This window comes from Ahaetulla prasina, chromosome 2, assembly GCF_028640845.1.
Source record: "Ahaetulla prasina isolate Xishuangbanna chromosome 2, ASM2864084v1, whole genome shotgun sequence".
In the NCBI taxonomy this organism is placed as follows: domain Eukaryota; kingdom Metazoa; phylum Chordata; class Lepidosauria; order Squamata; family Colubridae; genus Ahaetulla; species Ahaetulla prasina.
The window spans coordinates 108,079,343-108,098,352 of NC_080540.1; the positions used below are offsets into that span (position 1 = coordinate 108,079,343).

Below are 19,010 nucleotides of genomic sequence, written 5' to 3' on the forward strand. Positions count from 1 at the left end.
GCATGAAGAACTATCTGACAAATTGAAAGACAAAAAGGACAAATATAAAAAGTGGAAAGAGGGACAAATAACTAAGGCAGAATATCAGCAAATAGCCCGAGCCTGTAAAGATGAAGTGAAGAAAGCTAAGGCTCACAATGAACAAAGGCTAGCGACAAAAGTAAAAAATAACAAAAAAAGCTTCTTCCAACATGTTAAAAACAAGAAAAAAGTCAAGGAAACAATTGGCCCATTACTGGGAGAAAGTGGCAAGAAGATGACAAGCAACAGGGAGAAAGCAGATCTACTTAACTCATTTTTTACATCTGTCTTTACACAAAAGGAAAAAACAATCCAACCTATCAAAAACAGCACCACAAAAAACAGATTAGAAACACAAGTTAAAATAGGGAAGCAAATGGTAAGTGAACACCTGTCTACCCTAGACGAGTTCAAATCACCAGGATTTCATCCAGTTTTGGTCGCCACGATGTAAAAAAGATGCTGAGACTCTAGAAAGAGTGCAGAGAAGAGCAACAAAGATGGTTAGGGGACTGGAGGCGAAAACATATGAAGAACGGTTGCAGGAACTGGGTATGTCTAGTTTAATAAAAAGAAGGACTAGGCGAGACATGATAGCAGTGTTCCAATATCTCAGGGGTTGCCACAAAGAAGAGGGAGTCGGGCTGTTCTCCAAAGCACCTGAGGGTAGAACAAGAAGCAATGGGTGGAAACTGATCAAAGAAAGAAGCAACTTAGAACTAAGGAGAAATTTCCTGACAGTTAGAACAGTTAATAAGTGGAACGACTTGTCTGCAGAAGTTGTGAATGCTCCAACACTGGAAATTTTTAAGAAAATGTTGGATAACCATCTGACTGAGATGGTGTAGGGTTTCCTGCCTGGGCAGGGGGTTGGACTAGAAGGCCTCCAAGGTCCCTTCCAACTCTGTTGTTATATTATATTATATTATATTATATTGATCTGGAGCACCTCTATTTTATTTTTTAAGTCCAAATTAACTTGATTAATTTTTTCAACTCTATCATCCAACTGCTTTATATTCTCTGCCTTGGTCTGAAACTCCTCTATTTTGCTTTCCCATTCAACTCTTTATTACTCCGTCAGAAATTACATCTGGAGTAATCGGAGTTCAAACACCAACGCGGAAGATTTGATAGACAAAACCATTCCATAAAGAAGACTATGAAACTGGCAAATAACTTTGTGCTTCTTGTACTAACCATCTGCTGCTTTTCTTTTGAAGCACATGTCTTCAAACCCAGCATTTTAGTTAGGACTACTAAGAGAAGAAATACACTTTCCTAAAGAGTCTCTTTTGTATTATGTGTTGGAAGAAAGGTCCATCTGGGTTCAGTTCCAAATGACACTGGAAATATGGAGACTACTTGAAAAGATGGTTTAATGGTGGACAGGACCACACAGTTTTGAGGTTCTGGGCAAAAAAAGGCATGTGTGTGTGTATGTGTGTGTGTGTGTGTGTGTGTGTGAGAGAGAGAGAGAGAGACAGAGAAAGAGAAAGAGAAAGAGAGAGAGAGAGATTGATTGATTGATTGATTGATTGATATCCTCTCCTGGGGCCCGCCTTGGAGCTTCCTGTTCCTGTGTAAGAAATGTATTCTGATTGGTTGTCAGATTCCCATGGGGCCATGCAGGGATACCTTTGTAGGTTGCCTTGAGTGGCAGGCTTGGCTGAATCTTGCTGAGTGATGAGGTAATGAAGCTACTATTATGTCCTGAGAGTGAAGGTCTTAATCCCATCACCCTGGAGCTGAAGTGGGGGGGGGGGGCAGGGAGCTGCAGGGAGCTGCTTTTTCTTATTCTTTTGTCATCCAGGGAAATATAATATTCTGCCTTTTTAATATTTCCTAGAATATTTCATTCTTCTAGGAGATGGGTGGATGCTAACTTTCTTACATATGGAAAACTTCCTTTGTAAAAGATCACATATATCTATGTGCCTTTTCTTACAAACATTCAGAGATACAGTTGAGGTTATATTATGAAATCAGGGCTTTAGATTTCACACACCTTTGTGCAATGTGGCCAATTAGTTTTGCTAAATAATAATCACAAGTTAGGGTAAGTATAGTATAATTCTAATAGCTGCAAATTATTAATATGCAGTTCCTTTTGGGATAGCCCCAATCTCTTCTTTCTTGCAAAGAGTTGTAAAATATCTACTGTTTACTTTTCTACTTTTTAGTATCATTTTCATCATTCTGGACCTGGAAAAGATAGATCTGCCAGTTAGCCTTAAACTGCAGATATAAAATATGATGAAAAGGTTTCTATGGCTTTGCTTAAATTATTTATTTATTTAATTTAAATATTTAATTCTTTATTTGGAAGTTTTTTTTACTGAAGCTGGGCCATCACATATTTTTGCACTAGGAAAGCAATAGTGAGAAAATACCTACTCTACATACATTCATTCATTCATATATACATACATACATACATACATACATACATACACACACACACACACACACACACACACACACACACACACTATACATGGGGGAAAATACCAACTATACAATGCTCACTTAAGCAAGCAATGTAAAACACAAAAATGCTGAAACGCATAACATTTAAAGAAGGTGAGGGAAAATTGCTAAACCATAACAAACTTAGCACACAAGGTGAAATAGCTCTCTTAGGCATGCTAAATGAAAACTTAGTTGCATCTTATGAGTTAAAGACTTAGTGCAACATTTTCCCTTCCTTTCGCCTTGAAAATCAATTTAAAAAAGTCACAGTGCTGAATTTTCATCGCATTACACTTGTGTCAGGAACAGCAAAGTACTTACAGCTTGAAAGGATTAGCTGGTGATATCAAGTTGCCTGGGGATACCCAGTATCAGGCTCCTTTCATATCTCCATCAGGAGCTGGAGTGAAGGACAGGAGCTCACCCCACCCCAAGGTAGCATTCAGGTCTTGAAGCGGGCTTGCTAACTTCTAAACCAGCATCCTAACTAAAATTTTTATTACTTGCGACCATAAATGATGTAGTGCAGGGGTCTCCAACCTTGGCAACTTTAAGACTTGCTGGTTGAGGAACTCTGGGAGTTGAAATCCACAAGTCTGAAAGTTGCCAAGGTTGGAGACCCCTGATGTAGTGTATCCTCATTTTATGCAACCATGGCCTACATGATAGTAGATTTCCCACTACTATAATATAATGTTGAAGTGGGTTCTTGACATGTAAATTGTGCCACAATATTGGTGGAGGGTTATTCCTGATAAAGTTGAGATAGGAATCTTTTTCAAAATGTCTTACGTCTGCAAAATCAAGGGCTTCTATTTTTTTTTTTTAAAAACAACTTCTAAAGTACTTTATCTTTAAAGGTGGAGGTAGGGAATTTGAACATACTTTTCCAAGGCAAAGATGAAAATAAATTACAGCTAATATTTATATTTGATCCTGTTTTAATTACATTTCCTTATTTCATTAAATGCCTCCCACCGACCTGTACGCTCGCACAGAGAGGGACTCCTTAGGATGCCATCCGCCAAGCAATGTCAGCTGGCAGCCCCCAGGGGGAGGGTCTTCTCTGTGGGGGCTCCCACCCTTTGGAACGAACTTCTCCCTGGACTTCGGCAACTGCCGGACCTTCGGACTTTCCGCCGAGAGCTGAAGACCTATTTGTTTGTTCGCGCAGGACTGGCATAGGATTTTAATAGGATTTTAATTAGTCTCAATGTTTTAACATTTTAAAATTTGGGTTTTTATTCTAAATGTTTTAATTCGGCCATTTGTATAATAAGTTTTTTAAACTATGGTTTTATGTGTATATTGCTGTTGTTTTTTATTATGGCTGTAAACCGCCCTGAGTCCTTCGGGAGAAGGGCGGTATAAAAATTAATAAATAATAAATTAAAAAAATTGATATAAAATAATGTAATTATATTAATGTAATTATGGGTATCACTTTACATGGTAAATATGTCAGTATATTTTGTAGATTGTCCTATTTGAAGACAGTCTGATAACATTTCTGTGTTTTTAGTTGAGCAAATAGCCCAACTCCTATTTGCATATTTCATAATTTTTTTAATCTAATCATTGTTAATTTGAAAAGTTATAAAATCAAATTTTAATCGCATTATTTAGAAGTTAAGCTTCTCTTAGCGAAGCTCTGAGGTAAGATTTTGGGTTAATCATTCACAATTAGTACTGTTTTCTTCTTGCCTCAGCTTTATTCTGTGAGCACATTATCATCTACATAGTCTGGAACATGTTGCTTTATTATTGTAATAATCTTTAATAAGCAGTCTTTAGGAATAATATCTAAATACTGCTAACTTTGGTGACTAGATTTCAAACTCCACTGACATTCGGAGAAACATTTTGTTTCAGTGCTGATTTAACTCTTTTCTATGGGTTCTTGACATGTAAATTGTGCCACAATATTGGTGGAGGGTTATTCCTGATAAAGTTGAGATAGGAATCTTTTTCAAAATGTCTTACGTCTGCAAAATCAAGGGCTTCTATTTTTTTTTTTTAAAAACAACTTCTAAAGTACTTTATCTTTAAAGGTGGAGGTAGGGAATTTGAACATACTTTTCCAAGGCAAAGATGAAAATAAATTACAGCTAATATTTATATTTGATCCTGTTTTAATTACATTTCCTTATTTCATTAAATGCCTCCCACCGACCTGTACGCTCGCACAGAGAGGGACTCCTTAGGATGCCATCCGCCAAGCAATGTCAGCTGGCAGCCCCCAGGGGGAGGGTCTTCTCTGTGGGGGCTCCCACCCTTTGGAACGAACTTCTCCCTGGACTTCGGCAACTGCCGGACCTTCGGACTTTCCGCCGAGAGCTGAAGACCTATTTGTTTGTTCGCGCAGGACTGGCATAGGATTTTAATAGGATTTTAATTAGTCTCAATGTTTTAACATTTTAAAATTTGGGTTTTTATTCTAAATGTTTTAATTCGGCCATTTGTATAATAAGTTTTTTAAACTATGGTTTTATGTGTATATTGCTGTTGTTTTTTATTATGGCTGTAAACCGCCCTGAGTCCTTCGGGAGAAGGGCGGTATAAAAATTAATAAATAATAAATTAAAAAAATTGATATAAAATAATGTAATTATATTAATGTAATTATGGGTATCACTTTACATGGTAAATATGTCAGTATATTTTGTAGATTGTCCTATTTGAAGACAGTCTGATAACATTTCTGTGTTTTTAGTTGAGCAAATAGCCCAACTCCTATTTGCATATTTCATAATTTTTTTAATCTAATCATTGTTAATTTGAAAAGTTATAAAATCAAATTTTAATCGCATTATTTAGAAGTTAAGCTTCTCTTAGCGAAGCTCTGAGGTAAGATTTTGGGTTAATCATTCACAATTAGTACTGTTTTCTTCTTGCCTCAGCTTTATTCTGTGAGCACATTATCATCTACATAGTCTGGAACATGTTGCTTTATTATTGTAATAATCTTTAATAAGCAGTCTTTAGGAATAATATCTAAATACTGCTAACTTTGGTGACTAGATTTCAAACTCCACTGACATTCGGAGAAACATTTTGTTTCAGTGCTGATTTAACTCTTTTCTATGGGTTCTTGACATGTAAATTGTGCCACAATGTTGGTGGACAGTTATTCCTGATAAAGTTGAGATAGGAATCTTTTTCAACATGTCTTACATCTGCAAAATCAAGGACTTCTATTTTTTTTTAAAGCAACAACTTCTAAAGTACTTTATCTGAGGTGGAGGTAGGGAAATTGGTCTACAGATTCCAATCCATTTTTTAACTTTAGCAATATTGCCAATCAGGTGTTCTACAAATTCTCCTTCATCTTTGTTTTTCCCATCTGTGCCAAAAAAAGTGTCCATCATTGTCCTTTCCATAGGTGGCTTGTTAAGGACATGAGGTTATCATTGATAGACCTTTTGTATGAGTTCCTTCTATTGAGTGTCCCTCATGCAACACTTGACACCTTCCCATTTGGTGTGTCCAATGGTAGATCATCATCTTTTAATGACCCCATAATCCCTTGCAGGATGGAGTCTGAGCAACTGAATGGAGCTGAGCGTTTACTGGCTGGATGCCCTTCTTGTCTCCAATGTGGAGTTATATTCAGCAGATATATCATCATTGTGCCCAGAGAGAGAAATATCTATCTCTACCTAGGATCGAATTCACAGCCTCTTGATTGTGAGGAGAGAGCTCCACCTCTAGGACACTGCACCACTCTCAGGTATATCCAATGGTAGATCTAGTGGAGAAAAAAAAATTTTTTGGGGTCACCACTTGGGGTAGAAGGAAAGGGAAAGGAAAGGAAAGGAAAGGAAAGGAAAGAAGGAAGGAAAGAAGGATTACATTTCAACATTTCACCATGCAACCAGTAAACTTGTAAACAGCCAAAAAAATGCCTAGGTTTTACTGTTTGATCCATGAACCTGTAAAAATAAACAGTTCATCCTGAAGGGCTATGTCATAGAGAAATGGATACTTCCAAACTTCTTTCATTATCTAATTAGAGTAGAAGTATTTGCCTATAATGGAATGAAACTCAGCTCTGCTAGTGTCATAAAATATGAGAAAGCACTATTTTTTTATTCAGAGCAAGAAGACAAGCAGGCTTTGCTTACACGGTAGCTTGAGGGCAAATAGAAGAAAATGGCATGTATTCCTGTCCCTGGAAAACGGTTAGTGGGTCCTTCTTGTGGGGAACAAATAGTAGTGGCAGATATGTGTGCTTTGCAAGTATGGAAAACAAAGTGCTACATAGTGTACTTTTCTAAAGCGTTTGAATACAGCACTTTGAAATGTTCAGTGTCACTGAGAATGGCAGGAAGTCACTTTTATGTGAACCTAGTTTAAATACTACATCAATAATTACTGAAATTCATAGATATGAAAACCTTCGGCTTTTCAGATTGTCAATACATGTTATTCAAGAGAAAACTCTCTGATTCTGATAGTTCTTTTTGGCACATTTAGTGAATTGAATTGAATACTTTATTTGGCCAAGTATGATTGGACACCCAAGGAATAATGATGATTATCATCATATAATCACAGTAACAGTAATAATAGGGGGAGTAAGAAGGAGAATCAGTTTTATGTGAGCATAGGTTAAATACTACATCAATAATTACTGAAATAGGAAAACCTTTGGCTTTTCAGATTGCCAGTAAATGTTATTCGGGAGAAAACCCTCTGATTCTGATAGTTCTATTTGGCACATTTAGTGAATGCTTTATTTGGCCAAGTATGTTTGGACACTCAAGGAATTTGTGCAGAAGCTCTCATTGTATGTGCAAAGCAACAGAATAACGATGATTATCACCATATAATCACCATAATAGTAATAATAAGAGGGGGAGTAAGAAGGAGAATAATAAGAATAAATAATAATGCTGCAGGCGTATTACATGGAGGTAAATACACATAGACATTAGGCAGCATTTTGAGAATTAGGTACAGCAGAGTAATGGCCTGAGGGGGAAAAACTCTGTTTCTGTGTCTAGTTGTTTTGGCCTGCAATGCCCTATAGCACGACCTACAAAGTGTGTATAAAATATTGAATATTGAATACAATAAAGTCAAATGATGCATCCTAATGCAAGAGATAAATAATGATTCTTGTCATTTAGAACTGGCCAGAGGTGGGTTCCAGCAGGTTCTGACCAGTTCTAAAGAACTGGTAGTGGAAATTTTGAGTGGTTTAGAGAACCAGTAAATACCACCTCTGACTGGCCCCACCCCCATCTATTCTCTGCCTCCCAGGTCCCAGCTGATTGGGAGGAAATGGGAATGGAGATTTTACAGTATCCTTCTCTGCCATGCTCACCAAGCCACGCCCACCAAGCCACACCCACAGAACCAGTAAAATTTAAACCCACCACTGGAACCGGTCTAACTACCAATTGCATAGTAATAATTTTCATGTTAATAATTATGCAGCAAACATTAGAATGGTCAAAAGCCACAGTTTGGGGCAGCTGAGGCACTTACTGAAGTGGGTTTTTTTCCCCAGCAGTCTTTGCTGACTCACCTCAAAAGGGGAAGCAGACTCTTGCATGTGAGCAAGCTGTGGGAAGGAAATCTGTTTGTCAGATTTATTTATTTTTTGTTTAACTTTTACCTTTCTGCTGATTTTTCTCTTGATTTCAAAAACCACTGGATATATATTGTTTTGAAAAATCTACCCAAGCATCTAGATTGATCCCCAAATACATCCTTTTATAGGCTTCTGCTCCATGGATCTGACAGAGGACTCTGATCTCAAAATCCCATATGGTAATTCATAGCTTTTATAATGCCTACAAAATAGCAGCACAGTTAACAGTACCACTATTGAAAATGGTGTTTTTTTTAAAAGTCTATTCTTGCTGTATATCACATTGCTGTTTTATAACTATTTGTGGTTTGTAAGTGCAACACACTAGGTCAGTGGTGGGGTTCAAGTAATTTAACAACCGGTTCTCTGCCCTAATGATTTCTTCCAACAACCAGTTTGCCAAACTGCTCAGAAAGCTAACAACCAGTTCTCCCGAAGTGGTGCGAACTGGCTGAATCCCACCACTGCACTAGTTGTTCTTTAGGTGTTCTGTAAAGGAAGGGTTGACCCAACTCTTCAGTTTTAATTGATAGGCTGAAATGTCCACAAGTAGAATATCTTATAATCCTGATATAAATTGTATTCAACAAAAATTGAGCATGGAACTGCAGAGAATGAGAAATAAGTGCAGAGCCTATGACAACTGAAAATCAATATATCAGTAAATTAATTACAACAATGTTTTAGATGAAATAGCATTACTAAATCATTTTGATGAAGGATCCACTATTAATTGTGTCATTGTATTATGTGTTTTTTATTTTATAAACTTTCTCCCTCCCTCCTGCCCTCCCTCCCTCCCTCCCTCCCTCCCTCCCTCACCACTGCTCAAAGTGATAGTGTAATTAGTAATATAGTGATTAACTATACCCATGTGGCATTTTACAATGCAGTAAAAATACAATGAAGTATAATCAAATATCCATAATATATATATTTAAATAATACAATACAATAAGATAAAATAAAATAAAGCATCAATAACAACGATAACAAAGCAAGGGTATCAATTCATCCTCCGTACATTCCTCTAAACAATTCAGTTTTTAAAAATTTATGGAAAACCAAGAATGAGGGAGGCAAATTTAATTTCCACCACCAATTCAGATAAATACACAGTAAATATATGAACTCAGTTACCACAGGACTTTAAAATATTTTAAATATTACATAAAAACAAAATCACAAAACTTTTTTCTTTAAACATTTTCTCTTACAGATTTCTGTAACAAAATTCTCAATTTATATTGCGTAGGCTTGGAATTTTTCCATCCTCCTGGCTGGGAATTCTGTGAGCTATTGTCCCAATATTGGGGACAGGCTTCTAGGTAAAGAAAACTGATACAATTCTAAAGGCATCAATTTTAAAAGTCCTTTATAAATATATAATAACAATTACAACAATACATAAATAAGTATAACAAAAACTTCAGCAGGTGTTAATTTTCAGTTCTGACACCTGCAATTTTTTTTTACTTCCTTCTGATCTCGTGGATGGAATTGTCTGGTTGATCTCACATGAGATTCCTGTGATGTCTAGTTGATCCGTTATCTAAAGTAAAATGGAGGGAGAAAGAACGGAATTTAAAATATAGCATCTTCAGCAACATATCTCTAGACAGATACTTGTTATCTCTAGCAAGTCCACTTGTAGAATTTGTCTTAATATTTTATCTCTATTCATATTATCTCTAAATAACCACTTTCTGTTATGAATTTTTTCCCAATCCTTTTGTACAGAAAGTGTAGTAATCTGGAAGACATATCACTGTTTTTATTTTAAAATACTTTTTGAGGACTGATGAGTTGGAGGCATTGGTGACTCTGGTGATTGTCTCAACTAGTCCCTGCAGTTTTCTTGGTAAGATTTCAGAATTGGTTTGCCATTGCCTACTTCCTAGGGCTGGCAGTGACTGCCTATCACCGTCAGCCCTGGGCGCATGATCACCCAGCTGGCTTTATGGCTAAGGCAAGACTTTGAAGTCCTCCAGAGTCTAGTTTAGTACCTTAATTATGACACAAAACTGGCTTTCATTAAAGCACAGGAAATAGTCATCTAATGACCATAATTTGGAACTGGCAATTGGATAATTAGGTAAAGTGGTTGCTAAGTGAAATAATGAACTGTGCATAACATCTTATTTCAGCTTGCTTTTGCTTAACCCATATCCCTTATTTAAAAGTAAGAGGAAAGAATCAATAAGCTCAAAGGCTGTTCAGTGTCATGACTTTCACCCATGGTTCTACTTTTTGAACACAGTCTGGGAGGAAGAAAAAAAAAAATCCAGGGGAGTTAAATATTGTATTGCAGAATTGTTATTGCTTGCAATATTCATTCCTCTCCCTTTCATCATACATTTAAACAGTTTTTCCATATATTTGAAATATCCACTGACCTGAAAAATCTGCTTGACCAGAGAGGACAAAAAAATAAATGGTTTGTGCTTCACAATCTTACTAAAATTTCAATATTCAGCAGTGTAAGTTAATTAATTTAAGATTCAGAGAAACTCTGTTGTGTTAACTTTCTTTCTCAATGTTTTTTTTAAAGAGTGGAGAAAAGCTAGTAAGTCCTCAAAATTTTCTGCTCTGATGAAAATGAAGCATAAAAGCCATAATTTTAGTAGACTGAATATATAAATTATGGGGGAAAATAAAACTTCGGAAGGAGATGGTGGGGAAACAGCACGTGGTCAAATTGTGGGAGATGACTAGGTTGAGGCTGAGAGACGGGTCAAATGTGTCATCAGTCTTGAGTCCCTTCGTTCCCACAAGAGATCTAAGCCTAAATCCACCTTGAATTCCATTGTCTCTTATGTATCGCCAATTTACTTTGACCATTATTACTTCAGATTCTTGTAGAGTGTTAACATGAATAAATCTTTATTCATTTGAACTGCTCTGGCTCCTGATTTTGTATGCAAAACTAGCAAATTAACCATTTTGTTTATTATATGTTATGAACAATATAGCAAATCATGTGGCTATATTGTTTCTCATATGAATCATTATCAATAAAAATTATTGGATTTTTAAAAATTATTAGTTAATATGTGCAAAATTATGAATTAGAACATTTGTATAATAAGGTTTATATTGAATAATCTATTGTGTGCAACACATTTTGTTTCTGCCTAAAAGAAATATTCAGGTTTTGCCAATAATATAAAGTGACTGTAAAAAAAAAACTCATATAAACCCATGCAATAAAACTGTGACCACTAAAAATGGTGGTGACCACTAAAAATGAGCTCTATTTAATCATACCTGCAATTTGACCAATTGCTCCAAGCAGAATGGGTGTTATAATAATCCCGGGATCGAATTAAGCAGTGGTAGCCAGAATAGCAACGCAGTTTCTTAGTAATGGTCATGATGTCTCCATGATCAAATAATGATTCTTCAGAAAACTGAGAATAAAATTACAACTTCCATTTAATGAATTGTAAATTCATTTACCAAGCACATAAACCTAAAAAGTATAGAGTCTCCAGAAAGGATGTGTCCATTCTCCTAAATCAAGACAGACAAGGATGGGGCCATTGAATTCAATTCAGTTCAATTCTGATTACAGACTGATTAAAGACAATTATAAATCCCTCCTTGTTCTGTTTGCATAACAAATCAGGGGTGAAATCCAGCAGGTTCTGACAGGTTCTGGAGAACCCGTAGCAGAAATTTTGAGCAGTTTGGAGAACCGGCAAATACCACCTCCGGCTGGCCCCAGAGTGGGGAGGGAATGGGGATTTTGCAATATCCTTCCCCTGCTACGTCCACCAAGCCATGCCCACCAAGACACACCACGCCCACCAAGCCATGTCCACAGAACTGGTAGTAAAAAAAATTGGATTTCACTGCTGTAACAAATCTATCAGGTTCAGTTGAGAGAATGTGACTGGTCCAACCTAGTGGGTTCTATGATCACATGGGGATTTGAGCCTAGGTCTCTTTAACCTCAATACCTTAATCAGTAGACCATCTGCTCCCTACAGATGATCTTTCCAGATTTTCATTATGCCCATTGAAATATATGAAAAGTGCTAAAACTGAATTGGCTGAAAATTCATGAGATTAATATCAGGCAATAGAAACTGAATCATTGAAATTTCCCAACCTTCACTATTAAGAGGTCTTCTGCTATGGAGCAGATGAAAAAAGATCACTGCCTTTCAAGAGTTCCAGATGTATCTATACAGGAAAGCAACAGGAAGCAACATTCCTAAAAATCTGGATCCTTGATTTAATCCAGAAAATTCATTTTGGAACGCTGCTATAGGCCATTGTATGCCAAGACAACTAGAGAGACAATTCCCGTGTACCTTCATTCTGCTGAACAGCTTATTCTCCATAGTACTGCCTTATGCTTAAGTATATTTACCCATGTTGTATGGCAGTTATTATTATTCTCATCTTCTTTACTACCCCTCTTATAGGTATCATTATTATGATTATTATTACTCTATTGCTTTGAATGCACATTGAAAGCTTTTGAACCAGAAAAGGTGTGTCTAATAACACTGTGTGTCTTGTGTGTCTAATAACACTGGGCCAATAAAATATTCTATTTCTATTAATTCATCAAAAATATATGAGATAAAACAGAGATAGACAACTTGATACTTGTCACAGATTTTGAGTTACTTCATTCTCAGCTAATTTGATTAAAGTTCAATGTTTCAGAAATTTGTATCCAAACTTTTATTGGATAGCAAAACTGCCTACACCAGATTGTCTGCTTCTAGTTCATCAACTATCTTATTTCCTGTTCTCATTATTGTCATAGTTCTGCTGCAGCTGTGTGTCTTAAAATATCTTCAAAGAAAGTACATGTGCTTAAAAAAATTACCTGTTCATTATTGTTGAAAACCATTTTGATTTGGTATGTAAGCCCAAAATAAGAAACTGGGGTGCTCCAGGTTGCAGGATGTAACAAAATCAATGTGCCATTTGTGGTAACTTGGCACGGAGAAATATCCGGCTTTACTGCATGAAACAAGTAAATGAATATTATATGTAACTGTATCTATTTTAGTTAAGACTTTTAAATTATTATATACTGTTAACATTTGTCATTTTTAATGAGCTCAGAAGGGTCACATTTATTTCAAGGCTGTAATATGATTGCATATTAGCTACTTGTTCTTTTATTATGGGAGAAAACTGGCATGAACCAACTCAAAGCAAATATTTCAGAATAAGAAAGGTGATTGTCAAAGAAAAGTCAACAGGTCGAAGTTCTTACGCTGATATGTAAGTTTCCTTGAAGCCTACAGTATAGTTTTTGTATGAAAATCTCGGTAGCCTATATCAGAATTAACACATTTGTGGACCTCTAAATATTCATTCATTCATTCATTCATTTGTCAACAAAAACAAGGAAACAAGTAACAGTATAGAAATAGACATGGACACATGAAAATTTGGCACACAAAAAAAGGATATAAATTGGCAAAACATAGCCATAAACACATAGAATGGATTACATATAATTGGGAACAGTAGGACAGGGATGGTAGGCACGCTGGTGCGCTTATGCACGCCCCCTTAGGGACCGCTTAAGAAACATGAAAGGTCCATGGTAGACAGTTTAAGGTAAAAGGTATGGGGATTAGAGAGACTAATGAAAGGATCAGGTAGAATGTTCCAGACATTTACTACTCTATTGCTGAAGTCCTATTTCCTACAAGTAAGATTAGAGCGAATTGAGTTTAAATCTAATGATAGCCCTTGTGTTATTATGGTTGAAATTAAAGTACTCATTTACAGGTAGAACGTTTTGGTAAATAATCTTAATTTAATAATTAATAATAATTAGTAATAATTAGTAATAATTATATTATTACTAGTAATAATTAATAATTAATAATTATTATAATTAGTAATAATTCTAGACTACAATTCTCAGAATCAGCATGGCTAATGATCAGATTAAGGGAGCTAGAGTCCAGTACGTTCAGAGGGAGCTCACCCAGATTACATACATGTGATTAAAAAATTATGCTCTAAGATCATCGTAAGTGTAAATGGTGTCAAATCTTTGTGAAAATTAGCCAGGTGGTCTGTGTGTTCACCTTGGCACGTAGTAAAAAGATTAAGCAGGCCTGATTATTACTGACTAACCTGGTTAGCACCTGATAAGAGACTATTTGGAATTCCCTTGGTAAGGAAAAGAAAGGCAATAGCAAATCACTTCCAGACAATTGTCAAGAAGCTATTTGAATGTGATCATGAAGTTATAGAAGTCAAACTCAGCTTTTGAGACTTGGATTTGAAATACATATGAAGAACGGTTGCAGGAACTGGGTATGTCTAGTTTAATTAAAAGAAGGACTAGAGTGACATGATAGCAGTGTTCCAATATCTCAGGGGCTGCCACAAAGAAGAGGGAGTCAAGCTATTCTCCAAAGCACCTGAGGGTAGAACAAGAAGCAATGGGTGGAAACTAATCAAGGAGAGAAGCAACTTAGAACTAAGGAGAAATTTCCTGACAGTTAGAACAATTAATCAGTGGAACAACTTGCCTTTAGAAGTTGTGGGTGGAAAGTTGTCTGGAAGTTTTTAAGAAGAGATTGGATAACCATTTGTCTGAAATTCTACAGGGTTTCCTGCCTAAGCAGAAGGCCTCCAAGGTCTTATTGGACTAGAAGGCCTCCAAGGTCTTATTATACATGAAAAATCAAAGACATTGTAAGCCTGATGGGCAGGGAGGTTTTCATATTTAAACATTATCCCTGAAATGAGACAATCCTGATTTGGATAAGTGCATTGTTTATTCTTGTCCCGCAAATAGTTTTGATTTGATTTCAAAAAAGCCACTCAGAAATTTTCATTGGAAAATGACACCTTCTTTTCTCTCAGAAAGACTCACGAACAAGCTTATGTTGCCCTCTACTGTCCATATTATATATTGCAGTCAAAAGGAGAAATTATTTTTGTACATTGTTATTTTTGGTTTGTTCTCTCAGCCTGTTGAATTGACAAAATGAAATATTTTGCATGACTTACAGATGTCCTTGATGAAGAAACGTCTAGTATGTTTCTCATAGACAAATACATCCGTCAAAAAAACATGAAGAAACACTACAATTGGTTCATACTCCTCAGTATATGAACAGGGATTTTCTCTTCTGCAGGAAGCCGAATATTCGGTGTTTGTTTTCTCAGAATTAATGTCACAAATTAGTGTTCCAGATCCAGACCTGCATTTGAAACCAAGATCCAATTGAGCCATGATTTGAACCTCTTCATTTTTAAAAAATCTTAACTAATAATCAGATTTAAAACATCCGCAATGAAAATAAATAAATATAGACTTCAGAAGATATGTTCTAGAACAGTGGTTCTCAACCTTTATAGTGCTGCAACCCCTTTAATACAATTCCCCATGATGTGGCGACCCCTTTAATACAATTTCCCATGATGTGGCGACCCCAACCATAAAATTATTTTCGTTTTGAATTTATCGCGCCTGAAGCCGTATTGGCTAGTGATCTGAACTGCTTGTGATTGCCTTGAGGACGGAGGCATTAAAGCGGAGACTCCTCCCCTATTAAGTTTATTGTGCCTGAAGCCAGATTAGGCTAGCGATTGGGAGTGATTGCAGCTGGCTTGAGAGGGAGACATCAGAACAAAGATTTCTCTCTTTTTTAATTCATCGCGCCTGAAGCCGAATTCGGCTAGCGATTTGAAGAGCTTGCAGCTGGCTTGTGGAGTCAACCATTGGAGCGCGATTCTTTGACTCGCAAGTATACTTCCCATATTTCTGATAGTCTTAGGCGACCCCTGGCAAATCGTCATTCGACCCCCAACGGGGTCCCGACCCACAGGTTGAGAACCGCTGTTCTAGAAGGTTACCCTTGTATTATTGTTAATATTAGTATTGTTAGTTACACTGAATTCACTTATGGGATCAGAACATTTAATAGCTCTATCCCACAGTTAGTTTTCATGGATTAGATAATTTTACCAGTAGATAAAGACTACACTTTATAATGATCATGAACATTCACTTTGCCCTAGTTTAAACAATATGACAAACCCAATGCTATCAGCCATTACATTATTGGCTCATTCGTCTCTTAAAAACATTTCATATACAATGCTTTACTATGTATTCTACTTCATTAACAAATTTTATTTTATTGACATTAATTGAGACCATTTTAAAGCGCATAAGCAATAGTTCCGAATTCTAATGAAGTTTCAAAAGGATGAAAATTGTACTATGACATCGCTGCTCCATCGTTCTTGCACTGCAACATCATATGAAAGTACATAAGAGGCAGAGTTTATGTCACAGTTCAAGCTTCATCACTTGTCCCTCCTTCACAAACAGCTTTCTAATCAGGGTATTTGCAAATTGCATATAATCTATGTATCCGTGCCTGATTCATGACCTTCCTTTTAACCTGCAGTTAACAATTATATGTGCAATATAATAATACATTAAATGACTTACTTCATTTGATTTCCATCTTCATATTCAATCCGAAATTTTAAGCTTGGATTTTGACTCTGCACTTTCCAAAAACATGTGAAGTTCCCTGAATAATTATTTGCTTCACAGTAGAAATAGGCCTTTTTCTCTGGATCTAGAGGGGAAAAATAAAATGGCCTTAAAATACAGCATGTTTTAGAACATGCTAGTGACTATTTCTAATTTATGATTTAATGCAGGGTATTTTCAGGGCATTGAAAGCATCAAGATGAATTTAAAAAATGTAAGAAATTATTTTGCGAATATAGGTAAAGGTAAAGCAATAGTTCCGAATTCTAATGAAGTTTCAAAAGGATGAAAATTGTACTATGACATCGCTGCTCCTCGCACATACGTGATAGTCGTTCCCGACTCTAGGGGGCGGTGCTCATCTCCATTTCAAAGCCGAAGAGCCAGTGCTGTCCGAAGACGTCTCTGTGGTCATGTGGCCGGCATAACTTGTGCTTTGATATGGCCTGTAGGCTAATCAAAGCTATCATTTTAAACTATATTTTATTCCAATTTCCTTTTAAATTGTTTTTATTTAGATTTTAGTAATAATTTGTGTCTGGAACTCTGCACTTTGATAGGGCCCAAGGGCTAATAAATAAAATAAAGTAAGTACCAGTCCAAACAATATTCCAAAATACATTATTGATTAGAAAAGCCCTTCCTATTCCCATCCTTAATTTTATTCCCTTTCCACAAGCAAGTAAAAAGTGTAAACAACCTTGCTGTTGAGTATTGAGAAATAGGCTGCGTTTGTCCATGTGAAGGAAGCAATGGGGGAAGTAATACTTTTCATTCTGTTCCTTCAGGGAAGAAGGAGATTGATGATGAAGATGATGATTATTATAGAGAGAGACGTGGAAAGATTGACAAAAGGACATGGGCATTTAGGACAAAACTTTCTGTCCCTGAAGTTCTGCCCATGATATCATAGCATCCGATTATTACATCCCTCATTTAGGATTCTTGTGCTAGCAAATCCTAGTGTCAAGGATCTGTATATAATGCCTTTATATTGGATAGTTTTGGGGTTCTGCAAGGTATACAGAGCATCTGCTTCCTTAGTTAACACTGTTGGATTAAATGTAGTTTTGGGGATCTCAATTCTCATGCTGAAGCTGTTTCCTAACTTTCTCACAGCTTAACGACAGCTATCAAGTCCATATAGCTGTTCCTGAACATCTTAATTTGGGGGATAGCCACTTGCCAGGTTATTGTGAATATGGATCATTGGTCAGATCTATGGGGCAAGAATAGACAATACCACCTGCTACTTGTCCTCACTTTACACTGTCATTATTATTTTTTTAATAAGTTGACTGGTGCATTGTTCAAATGCTATAATGTTTCTTTTTTTAACAGGCTGGGGTATTTAGGAGCCAGAGTGATATCCCTCTTTCTTATAAGTAGTAGCAAAATTGATGAAATGATATACCAATGAACTTGGGAAAAGAAAGAAAGAAAAAAGAAAACACATTAAAGTAGTTGACCCTGGGAAAGAAAGAAAAATATACTAAAAAAATAACAGGTTTTTCACAACTGATTTTATTTTTGCATGGCCAGGCAAATGTTATTAACGGAACATCATTGCTAATAACAACTGCAGTATTGACTTTGGAGCCCAACAGGGAAAATGGAAGAAAGGAACATTTATTTAAAACCTGATTGTTGTACTTGCATATTGATGCTTTAACTTTGTATTGCATTTTTTTCCAAAATGCATATAAACATATGCATGTCTAGTGAGAGAAAAAGGAACAGCGTAACAGCTGTGGAATTATCCAGCATCTTGATCTGGACAGAATTTTCTTAAAGTGGCTTCATGACTTTAGTGTGAGAATGGGGCACGATCATCTTAAGAATACAGTACGGAAGTACTCTTGTCAAGTAAGTGGGTTAGAGTCTTGTAATCTGATTCACCTGTAATCATAGGATCCCTTCATTTTGAAATTTAACTCTCACAACTTATTCAACTCTGTAGAAGTAGGAAATTCCATCTGTTTGGTGGAATTTGAAAAATTCCTGAACACTTTTAGGGGGATTTCTGGATTAACATTTTGGTTTTTTCTGCTAAATCCCTTCAGAGCTCTGAAAAACTTGGAACTGTTAGGCTAAATTTCATTGACAGGGTTTCTAAACTGAGAAAAAACTGTCAGAAACACCCCACAGTATCAAGTGCCCAAAAATACCTTTACGTGTCTCGGCACAGAAACATTTTATAGGAAAGAAACAGAAGCTAAAGAGAAATGATTAACCTAGTGAAAGTTGTTTGAACAAGAAAATGGAGAATATAAGATGAAATCAAAGAACAATTGGTTGTATAGGGATTTAGTTTTTACTACTTTTTGTATGCACAACTAGGAGAAAGATTCAAGTTAGATCAGCACATTTGAAATTAAGTTTCAAAAAGCAGAATTTGAAACTAAATTAAAT

The 19,010-nt window shown here is 36.1% G+C and overlaps 1 protein-coding gene across 7 annotated transcripts in view; it reads right to left on the minus strand.

The window, feature by feature from the left end:
- Window positions 1–9,076: 9,076 nt before the first annotated feature.
- LOC131191152 (interleukin-12 subunit beta-like) overlaps window positions 9,077–19,010 on the minus strand; it is a 102,797-nt gene continuing 92,863 nt past the window's right edge. For all 7 annotated transcript variants that reach the window (XM_058168987.1, XM_058168988.1, XM_058168986.1 and 4 more), the window contains 5 exons: window positions 16,551–16,683; window positions 15,098–15,291; window positions 12,939–13,075; window positions 11,360–11,502; window positions 9,077–9,644 (listed from right to left, as the gene is read on the minus strand). In XM_058168987.1, the coding sequence (XP_058024970.1) occupies window positions 9,641–9,644; window positions 11,360–11,502; window positions 12,939–13,075; window positions 15,098–15,291; window positions 16,551–16,683 (611 nt within the window). In that variant the 3' untranslated portion in view covers window positions 9,077–9,640. The remainder of the gene's footprint in view (window positions 9,645–11,359; window positions 11,503–12,938; window positions 13,076–15,097; window positions 15,292–16,550; window positions 16,684–19,010) is intronic.